The sequence below is a fragment of the Anneissia japonica genome, unplaced genomic scaffold (assembly GCF_011630105.1).
Source record: "Anneissia japonica isolate Jap-2015-1 unplaced genomic scaffold, ASM1163010v1 scaffold288265_len830512_cov201, whole genome shotgun sequence".
Taxonomy (NCBI): Eukaryota; Metazoa; Echinodermata; class Crinoidea; order Comatulida; family Comatulidae; genus Anneissia; species Anneissia japonica.
This window is the reverse complement of record NW_022752171.1, coordinates 310,509-327,421: the sequence shown is the minus strand read 5'-3', so window position 1 is coordinate 327,421 and position 16,913 is coordinate 310,509. Positions and strand designations below refer to the sequence as shown.

The window sequence follows — 16,913 nt, the reverse complement described above, 5'->3', positions numbered from 1 at the left end:
TATTTTCAAAATAATCAGATAAACTATGTGGTAATCTGTTATTAAATAAGTCTGATATAAAATTCAAAATATATAATTTATGAAGCTTAAATACGTCTAAAATGTACAGAATGAGCCCTAAATTTAGAAAAAGTAATACATCTGGCACAAACTACAGTACTATGATAAAAAATATGCCGCTATCCAGTTATAAATACAAGTGAAAATTTGTCATTGATAAATATAGGCCTACATTATATAAACAAGCCATTACAAAATGAATTTCAATCAACAGCAGATCATGTAATGTTATGTTATTAGATCATAGGACATAAAATGAAACTGATACAAACATAGGCTTATATACATAAGAATATATTTTACCTAAATACATGTATATATAATCGTCTTCATATAACAATACAAAATGAAGTGTGCAAAAAAATAAATATAAAAAAATAAAATAATAGTATACTCTATATACTTAATAAAAGAAATATAAAAAAAAAACGTATTAGATAAATAAATATAATTTTTATAAAAGGCCGTCCTCTGCAAGTCGAAAATGGCATCGCAAGCAGTTCACCCTTACCTTATTACCTGTAATTTTTATTATCAACATAGGCAGTTCGCACACTGCCGCGAGAGGGCCTGGCTCGCATGATATGAAAATGCGTTACAATTCTGTAATGCAAAATACGCTATAGAGCTGCTCGTTCTTCCTCTATCTATTCTTTGATGCATCTCACAGTTAGGGCCTAATGTGGCAAAAAGCCGGGTGGCAACGGGCCGGGTGGCAACAGGGCCCGTTGGTAACGGGCCTATACCCCTTCATCATTATGCGAAGGTGAAGCTACGGCGTTATCCAGAGCTCTAAAATAGTTGTAGGCACAGTGTGAAAATTAATGGACTAATTGTAATAATATCTCTATGACTAGACACAGCAGGGGGCGATAGGCTGGGAGTGCGAGTGTGTGGCCGCAAGTTCGCTTCAAGTTCAACAAGTTCCGCTGGTGCTAGGCTTAAGCCTAGGTCTACCTATTACTACAATGGAAACTTGCAGGGCAACGAGCAGATCTCGATTAGACCAGCAAAAGGACACATATAATTCTATGATAGGAACTATGCCTAGTGGTAAAACAAAATATAAACTATTTTGTATCCCAAATGTGAACCCGTACTCGCTCGAATAAGCGCCCTAAAAAAAAACTATTCGCATCTATCTTAGCATTGTTGGTCGGTCAGTCGATCTATCCATCTGTCGGTATCAGTCTCCAGTATGCTTAACATGGTTTTCAGTTTTTTGATGCATCTTCAGAATCGCATTCTTGTTTTATTGCTACACTTTTTGAATTTAGAACTACAGTATTTAACATCTAAAATTTAAAATACTGTATTGTCATTTTCAGTCAACAAAAATAAACTTCATCAAGAAACCCCATAGTTACCAACTGTCTCGCATCGTGCGGGACAGTCCCGCATTTCAAAGTGATTTTGAATGAACGCATTTTGCAGAAACACATGCAATTGATCCATAATTTGTCACGCATTTAACACAAATATATGCGTGATAAAGAAATTATAACGAATTCAGGGGGAAATGTATTTAAAATTAAAAGAAATTGGTTTTATTCAAAAATATATAAACGATTGAAACTCAAAATATTTTTGCTTATGTACCCGGTATTATCAACACACACTCCCTGAAATCGTTTTAAAACAGCTTTAATGCTCAGATCGTCGGAGCGCCTGGGGCCTTGACCGCAGCTGGGCTCCGCATCTGGACCCCGCACATCCCCCCCCCCCCCACCCCCCCCCCCCCCCAGCCAAATGGTGTAGTCACTCACGCAAGTTTCAAATCTCTCAGGTTGGTAACTATGAAACCCTGCAGTAATCCTGTTAATCTGAATTGGCAGATGGCCAACACGCTTACCACCACCAACACCACCACTAATTTTATCTGCTGTTGTGTAGGCCTAAATACCACCAAAATTCTTGTCATGAGCCATGCTCTCTCTACGATTACCTTTTGTTAACCAACACCATTTGTTTATCTTCGATTTAAAAAAAAAGGTGCCCCTTGAATTTTCCTCTAATTCCATAATTTCCCACTCAATTTCCACTCTGCTTTCATAAGCGCCCGTTTGAATAAGCGCCCCTCAAAAAGAGCCAAAAATATTTTAAGCGTCCGGGCGCTTATTCGCGCGAGTACGGTAAACACTAGGCCTACAGTAATTCGATATAAATACAGTGTAGTCTTTCCCTTCCTTATTGTTTAACGTGCCGGCGCTAATGTGCCCTCGTACTCGTACGGCCTTCGTTTCTTCCCACTAGGCCTCGGGTATTCAACCTTTTTAAGCTGGTGGCCAGTTCCAATTTGTTGAAACCAATGACAGCCTCACCCATTCCCGCTTTTTTAAACATGAGGGTGTTATTCAACGGCGGCGGAAGCGGAGTGCCAATGACCCACTCACTTTTCTACTGGGGGCTGGCCCCCCTTCCCCCACATTTGTGACTGTTCCCAGCACCAGTGACAAACATTTTACGAACGCTGCAATGTTGTTGTTGTTGTTGTTGTTGTTATTATTATTATTATTATTATTATTATTATTATTATTATTATTATTATAAAATACAGATATTTTTTTTTTATTTTCTAACAAACATTACAAGTTTCCTTTTTGAGTTGAGCAACCAAACTGTTGATTGACGTCTGTATACGCGCGTCTGTAAAGTTTCATGGAAACCCACCTTCGAGCATGAAGAAAAAAGAGGAATCGCCTGCCTTCGTAAATTCTGTCTTTAGGCATATGGGGGAGGTAGGCCAGTGATGGCGCCAGGACCTGCCAACGGAGGGGCTAAAGGCCCCGACGGGGTGGGGGCTAATGGAGCGAATCGAGTCTCACTTGGCTGGAGGCCAGGGACCACCTAGGGCCCCGGTGGGGGTCCAGGGGGAAGCCCCCCTGGAAGCCAAGGATATTTGACGAATGGCTTTTATTACTTTGATAGGCATCGAGCTAATATTATATGACTTCATGTAGGCTATGTTTTCTAATGTTGAAATCAGCGTCCAAAACCAAAACATTTTGAATAAAACAAGAAACAAAAAGTATGCAATGTAACCATCTAATTTATTTTCAAATCCTCATTCTGGAAAGTGAAATGCATGAATTCTGTCGACCACACTGTCAAGGTCGAGGTTGCCTCTCCTATCACGATGTATTCCAAGCATCATGAGGCTATCCAAACGAGCATTTGTCATAACAGAACGCAAATAATTGTTATTATTTATTATTTATTTATGTATTCATTTCATTTCTTTTCTTTTAGACAAGAGCGCCAAGGATATGCCAATAAGTGAACTTAATCACTATCCTATGTGGCATATCCGCAGGGGACAGGGGACTGAATGGACCAATACACCGGGGTAACCCCCTACTCTTCTCGAAGAATGTACTGGGTTCTTTAAAGTGCACACGAGATAAATGCGTACACTGGGCCTACGGTTTAAAGTCCTTATCCGAGAAGACTTGTTCCACCATCGGAACTATTGGCGAGTGAGCCGTTCGAACCATTTTTTCGACTTCACACAGGCAAAAATACTATAAAAAAAAAATCAATAAAATTAATTAATTTTAATTAGTCTCATTGAACTATTATTATTATTATTATGGCGCTACCACTGAGGTAGGCACTCTTTAATGGAGCGAAGCTCTAGTTCTCGTTATGCTAACCACGAAGATGTATGGTATATGTAACTGATTGGCTTACAGTAAACCTTCAAACTAGCGTAATATAACCACATTTAAACTCCATCTAAACGAAAACAATAAGATACTTAATTAGGCCATTTTCAAAATAAAATTCTCTAAAGGTTAACTATAGAATTTACAGTACACTGTAGTAAATGTGTTATAGGTTTAAAAACTGTATTAAGTAAAAAAAAATCTTTCAAATAAAAGAATCTTTCGCTTGACGTTAGGAATTAGGAATCATTTGTGAAACAAAATGAAGGCTATGTCAAGTGTTATATTGAACAGTGGCAGATTCAAGGGGAACCCAGTCAGCACGGGCCCCAACCTCCTACTGTTTTAATTTTTTTTTTTTAAATGGAGAAAACAAAATTGTATTCAACTTTTAATCTGAGAGTGCCATTTCCGGCCATCTGGAGGTGCCATAATCATATTTTATTTTTATCGCAGCCCCAAAAGTTGTGAGGCTGAGGTGGGTGGACATTCTATTTGCGCAAGACTCCTCTATCTCGACTTACTGAACCCGCCAGAGTTGGAGTAGGCCCTACCATTTCCGGGCTACTATAGAAGGATAATTTTTATCCATCGGAGGAAAAGTTGAGGTTTCGTCGGGGAATACCCATATCAAGGATAACCCTCATGATAAATAATTCATTGAGATCGTGGAAGCAATCTCGACTTCGACTTTGGAAATCTGTGGCGCATTCAAGGGTGGGGGTGCTAAATTGCTAAATTTTATTTTTTAAATGGAGATAACAGGAAAATTATATTCAAATTTTAAGTCTGAGAGTGTAATTTCCGGCCATCCAGAGGTGCCATAATCACAAACTGTCTTACCTCAGCCCCAACAGTAGCTTGATGCCTATAAAATAACTTATAAAATTCACCAAACTTCGTAAAATATCCATAGCTTCCAGGTGACGAAGTCCCCTAGAGCCCCACAGTGGCCCTTGGCGGCCCTCTGGCCCCCAGCCTAGATGCTCACTTCTCTCGCATACTGGACCTTATGAAATGGCCCCCACTTTCAAAAACGCTCCTCCGCCGTTGGGTGTTATGCAGTGGAACATCTAATAGAGAAGAGATGCACTCTAAACAACCTTGCACCCCTAGTTCTACCCTACCATTAGAAATATCTCGAGCACCACACGTACTGAGTATTCAGTACATTTCCACGTCAGGTAGGGCAAAAATTACACCTATACTTGATTCTCCTGACGCAAATCCAGTTATTGTCTATTCCATCACGACAATAACAATTACTATCAACATTGCAGTACCTGCTGCTTACTTGGACTCGAATTCAGCCTTGGCCATCAGGCGCGCAAGTTCGTCGGTCTAGAGGTAGGATACCAGGCTAGTGATCTGGAGATTGTGGGTTCGAGTCCCACCCCCAGGCTGAACCCGTTGTATTTAGCAACTACCATTTATACGTTTTTGTTGTAACAAAAGGAGGACCGAATCACACTATATCAGCTTATGTGTTACTTTATTGTGTACAGTGTATTGAGGATGGTGGTTAAGAGTGGACGGGCCCACTATATAGTCCTAGCGTGAACCTATTTATGAAATTGGATATTGTACAATTTATTCATTTTTTAACTGAAGTAACCAATAATGCTATCCTCCTAAGGGGCACTATTTTGGTTCTTAGTCTATGTTTTGGGGCAGGAATATTGATTAATAATGTATTATTATATACTGCATATAGGCCTACGTACTTTTACTAAGTTAATCTATCTGTGTATCTGTTCCCATCGGACTTTACTATTTCGGATGTTTAGGACCGGCATACGGTAATGATTTATATGTAAGTAAAAGTACCAATATATAACTTTGATCATTTAAAGGCAAAGAAACCTAAAACAGGTCATATATATTTAGCTTTTAGGTTGATAAAAATTATCATCATCTCTGACATGTGTATATATTTACATTTTCTGTCAGTAGGGTAGCATGACTCTCAGTGAAAACTCTGCTCATTAGAGGGACCCAATGGCGGCACCCCTTATGCAGACTAAAGTTAAGCGAGTCCAAGCCGCAAAATTCACCGGTAAAATCGTTATATTAGAAAAAGGACAGTTTGGCAGACAAACGATATCTGTCAGTAATTTATAATATTGGTCAAGCTTTCATGCATGCTTAGATGACGATCTGTTTCATTGTGGATTTCCATCCGTCCACAATGATATCGGCGTTCAAGTGACAATTTTTACAGTCATGGCTTAGGCATGTATAATTGATTATATTAAAGTTATTAACAAATTATAATATGTAGTACTCCTACAGGTAAATACTATCAATTCAGATTTGTATCTATGAGTTGCTTTATTAGAATTTTATAAGGGGGCGGGGCGCATAAAGAATGGGCCTCTGGAGATCGGGGGCCCTGGTTAGTAACATTATTGCATTTCTCTTCTTTTTCTCTACTTTGACGTTTGAATCCGTTTCAAAACAGTTAAATAACAAAGACATGAACAAATTTCAATTGTGGGCATTATACATTTATTGAAACTCAAAAACGTCAGCTTCTTAAACATAAAAGCTGTTAGTGTAGTTATTGTCTATTGAGGAAACAATTGGATTAATTAAAATGACAATTAAAAGTTAGAAAATGATCTTCACTCATAGTGGCCATCATGATCTGATCAAAATGGTCACTCGATGCAACTCAGAATAATGCTATTGTTGCTACTCAGAAATGTTAGTTCATTAATGAAACAAGGTTTGTAGAGGCAAATATCCGTATTATAAAGCGGTTTTAAAGATCTTATGCATTTAGCGCTCTTATATACCTGTAATAACCTCATGCCAATAATATTAATAATAATAATAATAATAATAATAATAATAATAGTGTGATGATAATAATAATAATAGTGTGATTAAATGAATATATACTTTTAATAACCTCATGCCAAGAATTTAATTACTTTAGTAATGAATATTAATAACAATAATAATAATAATAATAATAACGATAATATTATAATAATAATAATAATAATAATAATAATAATAATAATAATAATAATAATAATAATAATAATAATAATAATAATAATAATAGTGTAGTAGTAATGAATGTAGGCCTAATTGAATCCCAACCTCTTGTTTGAGGAATAAATTGGGGTAATTGAACGGTCAAGAAATTAATAAATTTAATTAAATCTCAAATAACAGACAAGATTACTACTATATTCCAATCATTACATTGAATGCTAAATATGGTGCAACAAACATATCGTATCATCAAATCATTTTGGAAGATTTAATTTCTAATACTTCGAGACTCGCATACGTATGGCAACTTATAGTTGCAACGTCCGTCATTCCAGGTCAGGTAATTACCATCCTTTTTCCATTGGTGAACGCAATTTTCATTTCCTCCAAAATTATTGGGTTCGCCGGATTTCCATTTCCTGTAACTGTAGAATGAATTGTCCGACCAACGCCAAGTACTGCCCGACCTCCTCAAACCAATCCAGTATGTGTTTCCTCTCCCACCGTTATAAGTTTGCCAAATCGTGGAAACAAACTTGTTTTCAGCTTCACTTCCGATGGAGACGAGATTACCGTGTGAGTTGCTGCAAGAGGAGCAATCCTTTTTTGCCTCATCCCAAGTCTTCGGAGATGCGTACAATCGATAGCACTTATTTCCAAATGGAAGCCAATATTTTGGACATTTTCGACATAGAGCGCCATCAGAAGGGCTTGCAGCCACCGCAATGAAGATACCGACTAGCAATACCTATCAATAGAAATATATAACATAATAATTCTTATTTATACTGATTATAATACCTATTACCCGGTTTGTAGCCCCTGTTGGTAATTTAATGTAACGTAGTTAAATTTATATAGCGCTTTGTACCGAAATGTTCTCAAAGGGTTCGAGATGTGGACAAGCTCTTACAGTAACTTGTCTCCTATAAGGGACTGTATGAACCAGTTATACACCAGGGTAACAGGGAACAGGAGCCAGGATTTTGAAAGGGGAAGCTGTTATGCGAGGTACGTATGACCCCGGCGGGGTCCAGGGGGACGAACCCCCTGTGAAGTAGCGCACTCTGAACGTTTTAAGGAATGTTTTGAGAGGATAAAGGGAAAATTGTATTAGACACATCATAAATAATATTAGTAGGCTCAGCAATAATTATAATAAATCAACAGGATCCAGGAATTCGCAAGAGAGGTGTCCCTGGGAGGGCCTTTCACAGACTGAGGAACCACCCACCTCAGCCCCACCATGGAAAATTTATTATTAGGGCACCTCTAGATGGCCGGAAATTACGCTTTCATACTTAAATTTGAATATATTTTCCTTTTTTTTTCAAAAAAAAAAATTATTATCCAAAATAGTCATAATCATGAAAAATGGGCATGAAAAACCAGATCATATCCTAAAAACAAATTTATGCACCCTCTCCTCAGCAGTCACAAGACATACTCTGAGTCAGGTGCCGACTCGATGCAGTTTAATGGCATACACGGGGAAGGGCGCAGATCTGTTATAAAAGGTGGAGGGGAGGACATTTTGTGAGTCGACACCCACCTCAGACTCACCATGGTTGGAGCTGAGGAGCGAAAATGTGAGGAAATAGTACCTCTAGATGGCAGAAACGACACTTTTAGTAAAATTCATTATCATCACATCACCATTAGTCCAAACGAAGCGCCAAAAAAATAAATCTCACTGTCTTTTATCAGGGATTTACGGCAACCATAAATATCTTATTAATGTGTGTGATATACCGTAGAAAACAAAGCTTATAAACATTGTCTTTGAGTATGTTCTTTACATACTTCAAAACCATGATTTCACAACCACCTCAGCCCCACCAAATTTGAGGAAATAGTACCTCTAGATGGCCGGAAATCACACTTTTACAAAGTAAAATTCATCATCATCACATCACCATTACACATTAAAAATGAAACGCCAACAAATTTCTCATGTACTTTATCAGGGATCTACTTAATATCCAGGACAACTTAACCTAACTATAATTTACTAAGCTTTAACTATAATATTGTCATCAACAAATCACAACTTTATTTTCCGCCTTTGGCAAAATTTTCTTCACATTTTAATATTATTAATATTACTATAAATTATCACTATCATCATCATTATTATTATTATTATTATTATTATTATTATTATTATTATTATTATTATTATTACTAATAGTATAATATTATTAAACAATACTTTAAAAAGCTTGCAAAAGTATAAAAACCAAACTGAACCATACAGTATCACATTTCTGTATCTTAAAAAACTTGGCCTGGGATTTATGGATTTTTAAAAATCGCGTTTAGGCATGTGTTATAATTATAGTAGACCTAGGCCTATGTATAACGAGTACTGATGCATTTTTAAGTATTTTAGAAGTATTCATTTTGAGTGATCCCAGGAAATAATTTGTATTGGCACAAAAACAAGCTTTAAAAATTTAACACTGTGTACAAAGGGAGGGGGGGGTCGGGAGCCGCTGCATACACGGCTCTTTCCCCCTGGATACGTCCCTGGGGTAACCCTTCACTCGTCTCGGAAAATGTACTGGGTTATTTTAAGTACACGTGAGCCAAATTGTGTACATTGGGCCTACAGTTTATAGTCCTTATCCGAGAAGGCTTGTTCCACCACTAGAAGTGTAGGCGAACATGTCGTTCAAACCAGCGCTGATATTATGGCTTTGGGTTGTGTTGCCTCTGCCCCGCTCGGCGGATATACAATTTCTAAACTGTCTTGTTAAAGATATAAAATATTAATTCTGAGAGGAATAGGCTAATATGAAAAAATGCTGCCCCAACCCAGTGGAAGGGGGCCAGCAGCGGTTAGAGAAAAATTCCCACCCCAGTGGCGGATGCAAGAGGTCCTTGTCAGCCCCCTGCCCCACCCAAGTTGTTAACATTTTTTTTTTTAATGGAGATAGAAAGAAAATCATATTCAAATTTTAAGTCTGGCCATTTAGAGGTACCATAACCACAAATTTTCTTACCTCAACCCCAACCATGGTGGGGCTGAGGTGCTATGGATCCTCAATCTGTGAAAGTACCTCCCCGCATGGGCGTCGATCGGTGGGGGACAGGGGGACGCGTCCCCCCCCCCCACTTTTCAAAGTAAGGGGGACATCATATCGATTGTCCCCCCCCCCACCTTTCACCAATCTTCTATAATTAAAACCCCACTTTTAAAAGCGAATGGAAAGAATAACAATTACGCATGACTCATGAATTTTGTCTGTAAGTGCGGTACGTATTTTCCGGACCAAAACCGAGTAATTGTTTATACATTTCGTAACCATCTCAGAAACCAATAGATCGATTTTATGGGTTCAACGGTTATATTAGAGGCTAAATTTATTGTAAAAACAATGTACTGAACGTTGTTAAAATTGGAAGCGTGTATACTTATAACTCAAAAGTGCACGATTTCTACTATAAAGTATTTATTCCTTTTGTATTATTATTATGACCCGTACGTATATAGTGTTTAATATTATCTACATACATAGGATTACTGTTTTCAAAAAATATATAGTTAGTCAATTGAATTTTATATAGCCATTATTAAACAATGATTATACAGCCTTTGACACGGATATGTCTATCTATTTCGATTAAGTGATACCAAAAGTTTACAAACTCCAGTGTTACGTTGACGCAATCTCGCAATGACGTCATAATAATCAGTGGCGGATTCAAAAGTGGGGCCAAGTCGACACTAAATTTTTAAAAATTATTTTTTTTAAATGGAAAAAACAAAGGAAAATTATAATTAGAATTTAGGTCTGAGAGTGCCATTTCCGGCAATCTAGAGGTGTCATAATCATAAATTTTCTTTCCTCAGCCCCAACCATGGTGGGGCTAAGGTGATCTACTTTCCCAAATTATGCAAGTCCCTCCCTGTCCCCCCTCTAATTTGCTTTCTTGGAGCCGCCACTGATAATGATAAATTAAGTAAATCACCTTTATGTTTGTGAAATCAAAATGCTTACTAATGTTTTGTGTGCTCCCTATTTCCCTAGTCCTGTTTGATCGTAAATTAGACGGTATTATTTCCACTCACAATAGTTTAGTCGCAATATTACTTACACAAAAGTGAAATTCAAAAAGAGAAGAAAAGCAAAAACCTCTCGATTGATTTTAAAAGTACTGTAAATGCAAAAAGACTAAATTAATGACTGTTTTAAGTTTATCTTATTTGTTTTTCATAGTTCGAATTTTGAATACGTTACAAGCTAATCAGTAAATAATAAATCATTATTTTTATGAATGTTAGTTTGCACGAAATATATATGCGGGCATAATTATGACTAAAAGGATAATTTTCAAAACTTTTTATGATGAGTATTTTAGTGGCAGATTCAAGGGGCCCAGCCGGCCCACCATCCCTAATTTATTTTATTTTTTTTAAATTTAAAAGTGGAGAAAAATGAAAATTATATTCAAATTCAGTCTGAGAGTGCCATTTCCGACCAACTAGAGGTGCCATAATCATAAATTTTCTTACCTCAGCCCCCAACCACGGTGGGGCTGAGGTGGTCTACACTCTCTATCTGTAAAAGTCCCTCTCTGGGCCCAGCTCTATTTCAAATTACTGGATTCGCCACTGGATATTTTGAAATTTCGTATTTAAATAAATTCTAATTGCATTGCTTAAAATCAATTAAAAGGCTATAGGCGCCAGAGCTTTCGAGGTCTTCGCTACCTGGTCCCCAAACAAAAATTTGGGCCTACGGCCCAAGGCTTTATTTTTCATTTCGTCCCCCCACTTTCAACCACGGATCGACGCCCTTGCCTTCCCGGGCCCCCTCTACTTTGCATTCCTGGATCCGCCACTGCACCACCGTCGGTCAACTTAGTTTGAACCCCCGGCCGACGACCTCGTCAGACTAACACATTAATTTGCTAATCTAAATAATCTGATGTATCTGAATTTAACGTCTTCTGATGAGATCATTTTCATTGTTTTTGTTTTTGTTTTTTTCATTTTTATTTGCAATGACATCAAAGAAACAAGCTTCGTGTGACAATTAATAATTTATTGTCTTATTCGAAATATATGTTCTGTTTGGTTGTTCTCTTTACAGTAGTATAAATAACTGATTTCACGAACTCTTGAAAGAACACCTTTGGTGAATGGGTTTTAACGTATATTTGGCTTTTCCTGCACAAGCAGGAAAGTCATTTTTTCAGATTTTTGTCTTTTTCCGCACATGCGGACAAACTATGTTTTCATTTTGGCCCTTTGGAGCTTCCCGGGTTTTACGGAAAAGCCCCGTCGTTTTGTTCTGATTTTTTTTCGTTGGTAATGAGGGAGGGGGCGGTTTTTCCGCACTGGAAAATTTAACTTATACTCTAAAATGTCGACCCATCTTTTATATTACACACCTCAGTTTTTTTAATAGTTTCATTTAATGAGGAAAATCCTAATCAGTAATAAAATAAAAAAACTGTTTTCCACAGGGCCCAAAACCAACATAAATACAAATACATAAGAAATCGTTCAAACACAAGAGAAAAGCACTTGCTATACAAATTTAAATATCGCCAATAAAAAATTACATACAATTGAATTATAATGGTTAAAGTGTGTAAAAATGTAGATAGTGCTTAAAAATAGACTTATTTTTATTATTATTATAAATTTATGGACCCATTGCACACATACATTTAACAAATATCGACCTATGTTTTATAAAAGAAGATCCTTCTTTTTTTTTTATAAAAACAAAATTATGTGGATCCATTTTAATAATAGTTGGAAACATTTTCGACATGTAAAAATTATATGATGTAGACACATTTTTAAAATTTGCATTTTTCGTGAATATAGATTTTAATTAAATGAAAGTGTAGAATCAAACTCGGGAGAACTGATCATTGATTCAAAAACGTTTTCGGCCATAGACCATAGTAATTAGGCCTTAACAATAAAACAAAAAGGAAGAATAGTCTTAGTGCTGAGATTAATAATGTGGAAAAAGACTATATTTAAGGAGAGTGACCCGTTCGGTTTACCATTATGATGATTTATTAGGGGGTAATATCTTAACAAAAAGTATTACATTTGAGGAACATTTGGCCCTCACGAAAGTGTGAGGAACATAACAAAACAAAGAATAATTCTGACTAAAGTAATATCCCAGTATAATTATGTCTATGTTATATATTATGCTATATTATCTTAAAATTTTATTAATAATATAAAATTGTACAACTTACGATTCCCATGACTGCCTACTTCTTCAATTTTGTAAAGTGTGGCTTACTATATTACATCACGCTTTAAATACATTTTCTGGATACAGGCTTTGACCAATCCCGGCCAATTTTAATACTGTAAATGACGTTAGAATTTCCAAATCTCTCGAACACGCCCATCCACTGATATGACGTTGGGAAAGACAACGTCACTGTTGTAGAACAGAAATCACTGAATATAAAGTACTGTATATGCAACATTTTTTATGTGCAAAGGGGTAGCCATCAATTTTTAAATAGCCGCTCTGGTGGGCTTCAAATTGTACTTTTATTCTCACATTATCGCGACCTACACTGCGATCGGTAGGGCCTACACGACCGACACCGACCAGTACGGTCGTGATAGTGTGAGAGCTGATGAGAGCAACTTGCTCGTGACAGGGAAGAGGGTCGTTGACTTTGATAGAAAACCAATATTTTTGGTTCGACGACGACCTTGTCATGGCGTCATACGACGGGATGGGGGATGACGACCTCGTCATGGCGTCGTACGACGGGGTGCGAGGATCTCCAGGCTTCTCGGACGTCACTCACGAAATCAAAAAATTCTATTGCGATGCAAAGCAACCATGTTTAGATTAAATAATGTAATTCCAAAATCAAAACTATCGTATGATCTGCTTTCCTAAAGACCTCATTGATCGCATCACTCTCTGGAAGTATTACTGTTATAACACTATCTAAATTTAAAAACCACTGAAATTACTCTAATATTTAATCAACATTGCTGTTTTCCATGGATTCTGTCCTTCACCCTGACGGGGGCCGCTGTAGGACCTGAGTTGAACCACGGTAGAAACCTACAGTACCTTATTCTAATATTGACTCTTCACCCCAAGTTTACTCTCCTGTTTCGTATTGCTCTATTGAATAGTTATAACCTGGTAGGTAGATATGTCCATTATGATGGGAATTACCTACATACGTGGTCCTGTCATTAATAAACCAGAAGTTTACTTAATAATAACACTAAATAATATACCAGTAGTCTGTTTATTCAAAATTCTAACGTATTCACCTGTCCTAACTCAAAAGACAATTCATACCTTCATTAATAATGGATAGTATATTGGTCCCTGTGTATTTATAACACATGTTTAATTTAATTAGGCATACATCTTTGTTGTATGTATTTTACAACATCCGTCAACTCGTATAACTATAATAGAGGCGCCCTATAGTCATCGTCATTAATATTGCATTATATAATATTTTCGTGTTTCTTGCACTTTATTTATTCATGGAGGATTAAGCATAGGCCTACTCTACCCTGTGTATTCCTGACATATGTTTTTAAATTAGGCCAGCATCTTTTTTTTATATGTATTTTTTAATTTGTATTTACATAATGTGTAAGTCTGAGAGTGCCATTTCCGGCAATCTAGAGGTGCCATAATCTTAACATCTTTTAACTCAGCCCCAACCATGTTGGGGCTCAGGTGGGTGAATTGTGAACCCCCCCGGGCTCCCTACATTACGATAAATTATCAATAGAAGACCATATTTCCTTTTTGATTGTTCATTCTTAAAACATATACGTAATAAATGTCTTAAACAACTTCAAAACGATCTTGAAACATGGGATTATCATCCTATTGGAATGTATTTTATGATGGGTCTAGTGAGTGTAAACTCCACTTATTGCTTGATGATTTATCTAATGTTTATTCTAATAATAATTTTTGATTTTTATTTTAAACAATTAATTGAATGTTGTATAAAAACAAAAAATATTTTGTTAACTAAATTACCACCTCAACAAGTCTAGAAAAAATATCTAGACGTTATTAATTGTTATTTAATGTGTTTTAACATTTTATTTTTGAACCACATGTGCCTATAATGGCAGGTTCGTATTTGCATTTGAACTTGCAGTGTGATTTTTATTTGATTTCAACCTCTTTTACTTTACTTTATTAGCTTTTAATTGTTTAAAGATTTGTTTAAGATTAACTAAGTAGGCCTACTGTTTAACATTCTCTTGTATTCACAACTTTTGAAATTGTATTTTTTGTATTAGGATAGTTCGAATGCAACATAAAACTTATTAATGTGTGCCACAGTTAAAGGTGAAGTTCATTAAATTTAATTTAAAGAGACTGGTATTCTAATTCTTTAAAGAACCATTCATTGACAGAGCAGTTGGAAATTGGGGGATCGTTGAGTGAATGGGCGTAACTAACTCGTCAAAACTATTTCAAAATCATCACATAAGAGGGAAGGTGCAATACAATTTATACATTCATACATGCTAGGGTGTCATGTTTTACGTTAAAGAAGTTTCCAATTATTTTGTTTAATAAGATGAATTAAATGAAAATTATAAAATCTAAATTATTTTAACTATTCTATAGCACGTTTTTCTTATCTTAACAGAATGTTGAATTGGTACGTTGGCCACATTGCATGTGGTTTAGCAGTCAAGCATTTGGCCTCTTATCACAGTACCATGGGTTCAATTCCTACACTGATCACATAATGAATGCACTGCAATCCACAGCATTTATTTGTCCATCATACAACAAAATTAGAACATTAAAAAATAGCTTTTTGTACACTACAGTTTTTAAGAAAACACATCAAGACAACACAAAAACACCATTACAAGAAAAATAACTGTACATTGCATGTGGTTTAGTAGTCAAGCACTAGGCCTAATATCACAGTATCATGGGTTCAATTCATACAGTGGCCACCTTGCATGTGGTTTAGTAGTCAAGCACTAGGACTCTAATCACAAGATCATTGGTTCAATTCCTTATATTGCATGTGTCTTCGTAGTCAAGCCACAACATCATGGGTTCGATTCTTGCAATGACCACATTGCATATGGTTTAGTAGTCAAGCACTAGGCCTCTCATCACAGGATCATTGGTTCAATTCCTTACACTGGCCACATTACACGTGGTTTAGTAGTCAAGCACTAAGGCATCTTATCACAATATGATTGTTTCAATTCGTACACTGGGAACATTACATTCACAATTCAGTACACAGGGAGACAGTCCTCTGTGAGTATGCTATTGTGAGTCCTCCAGCACAAGAAGAGTGCTGGAGTTCAACCAAAGACGGATATGAAAATATCATCATGGTTTGTTTAATGTACACACAGTGGCTACCACCAGTTCAGTTAGCTGACGAATTACTGTACTGCCTGCTCAGTACGTTGCAAATTTAATACTAAAAAAGAATGACTCGTGTTCGTCTCGAACCAGGGCTATGGTTCGAGAGCGGATGGGTTGTACGCATGTGTACTAGGCCATGTCATGTCACAGAGATTTTCTTAAATGAAAGAAAGTGGAAATCAATGGGTTTCTGCGTTAGAAATAATAGTTTAAAAAGGATGTTTTATACTATGAAAAAATAAAGTGGAAATCGATAAGATTAATTGATTAATAAGTATATCTATTGATTAATAAGTATTTCTAATCAAAATTTCTGATTTTTCCCTGGCTTTTTTCTCCTCCCAACCTGACCTGGGCCGTTGTAGACTCTTTGAACTCCTGTAGAAACGTAAAGTACCTTATTCTACTATTCCAAAATTCAAAATAAAAAAAAAATCCAAAGCCAATTACCAATGCTAAAAAGAGAAGCATATCATATAGAGGTTCTCCTTTGTGGAATTATTTTAACTATAATCAACAAAACTCCCAAACGCTCCGTACCTTTAAAAATTGTTTATAAATGTTGTGTACTACTACTACTACTAATACTACTACTACTACTACTACTACTACTACTACTAATAATAATAATAATAATAATAATAATAATAATAATAATAATAATAATAATAATAATAATGGTTTCGGCAATAATGGTAATAATGGTGATGATAATGGTAATAATAATAATAATAATAATAATAATAATAATAATAATAATAATAATAAAAATAATAATAATAAT

The 16,913-nt window shown here is 36.1% G+C and overlaps 1 protein-coding gene across 1 annotated transcript; it reads right to left on the bottom strand.

Moving 5' to 3' along the window:
• Nucleotides 1-6,593: 6,593 nt before the first annotated feature.
• Nucleotides 6,594-13,068, bottom strand: LOC117122173 (C-type lectin BfL-2-like). The gene is made up of 2 exons (XM_033267680.1): nucleotides 12,966-13,068; nucleotides 6,594-7,479 (listed from the first exon to the last, which is right to left on the bottom strand). The coding sequence occupies exons 1-2, from the start codon at nucleotides 12,972-12,974 to the stop codon at nucleotides 7,000-7,002; spliced, it is 489 nt and encodes a 162-aa protein (XP_033123571.1). The 5' UTR covers nucleotides 12,975-13,068; the 3' UTR covers nucleotides 6,594-6,999.
• Between the last annotated feature and the right edge of the window lie 3,845 nt (nucleotides 13,069-16,913).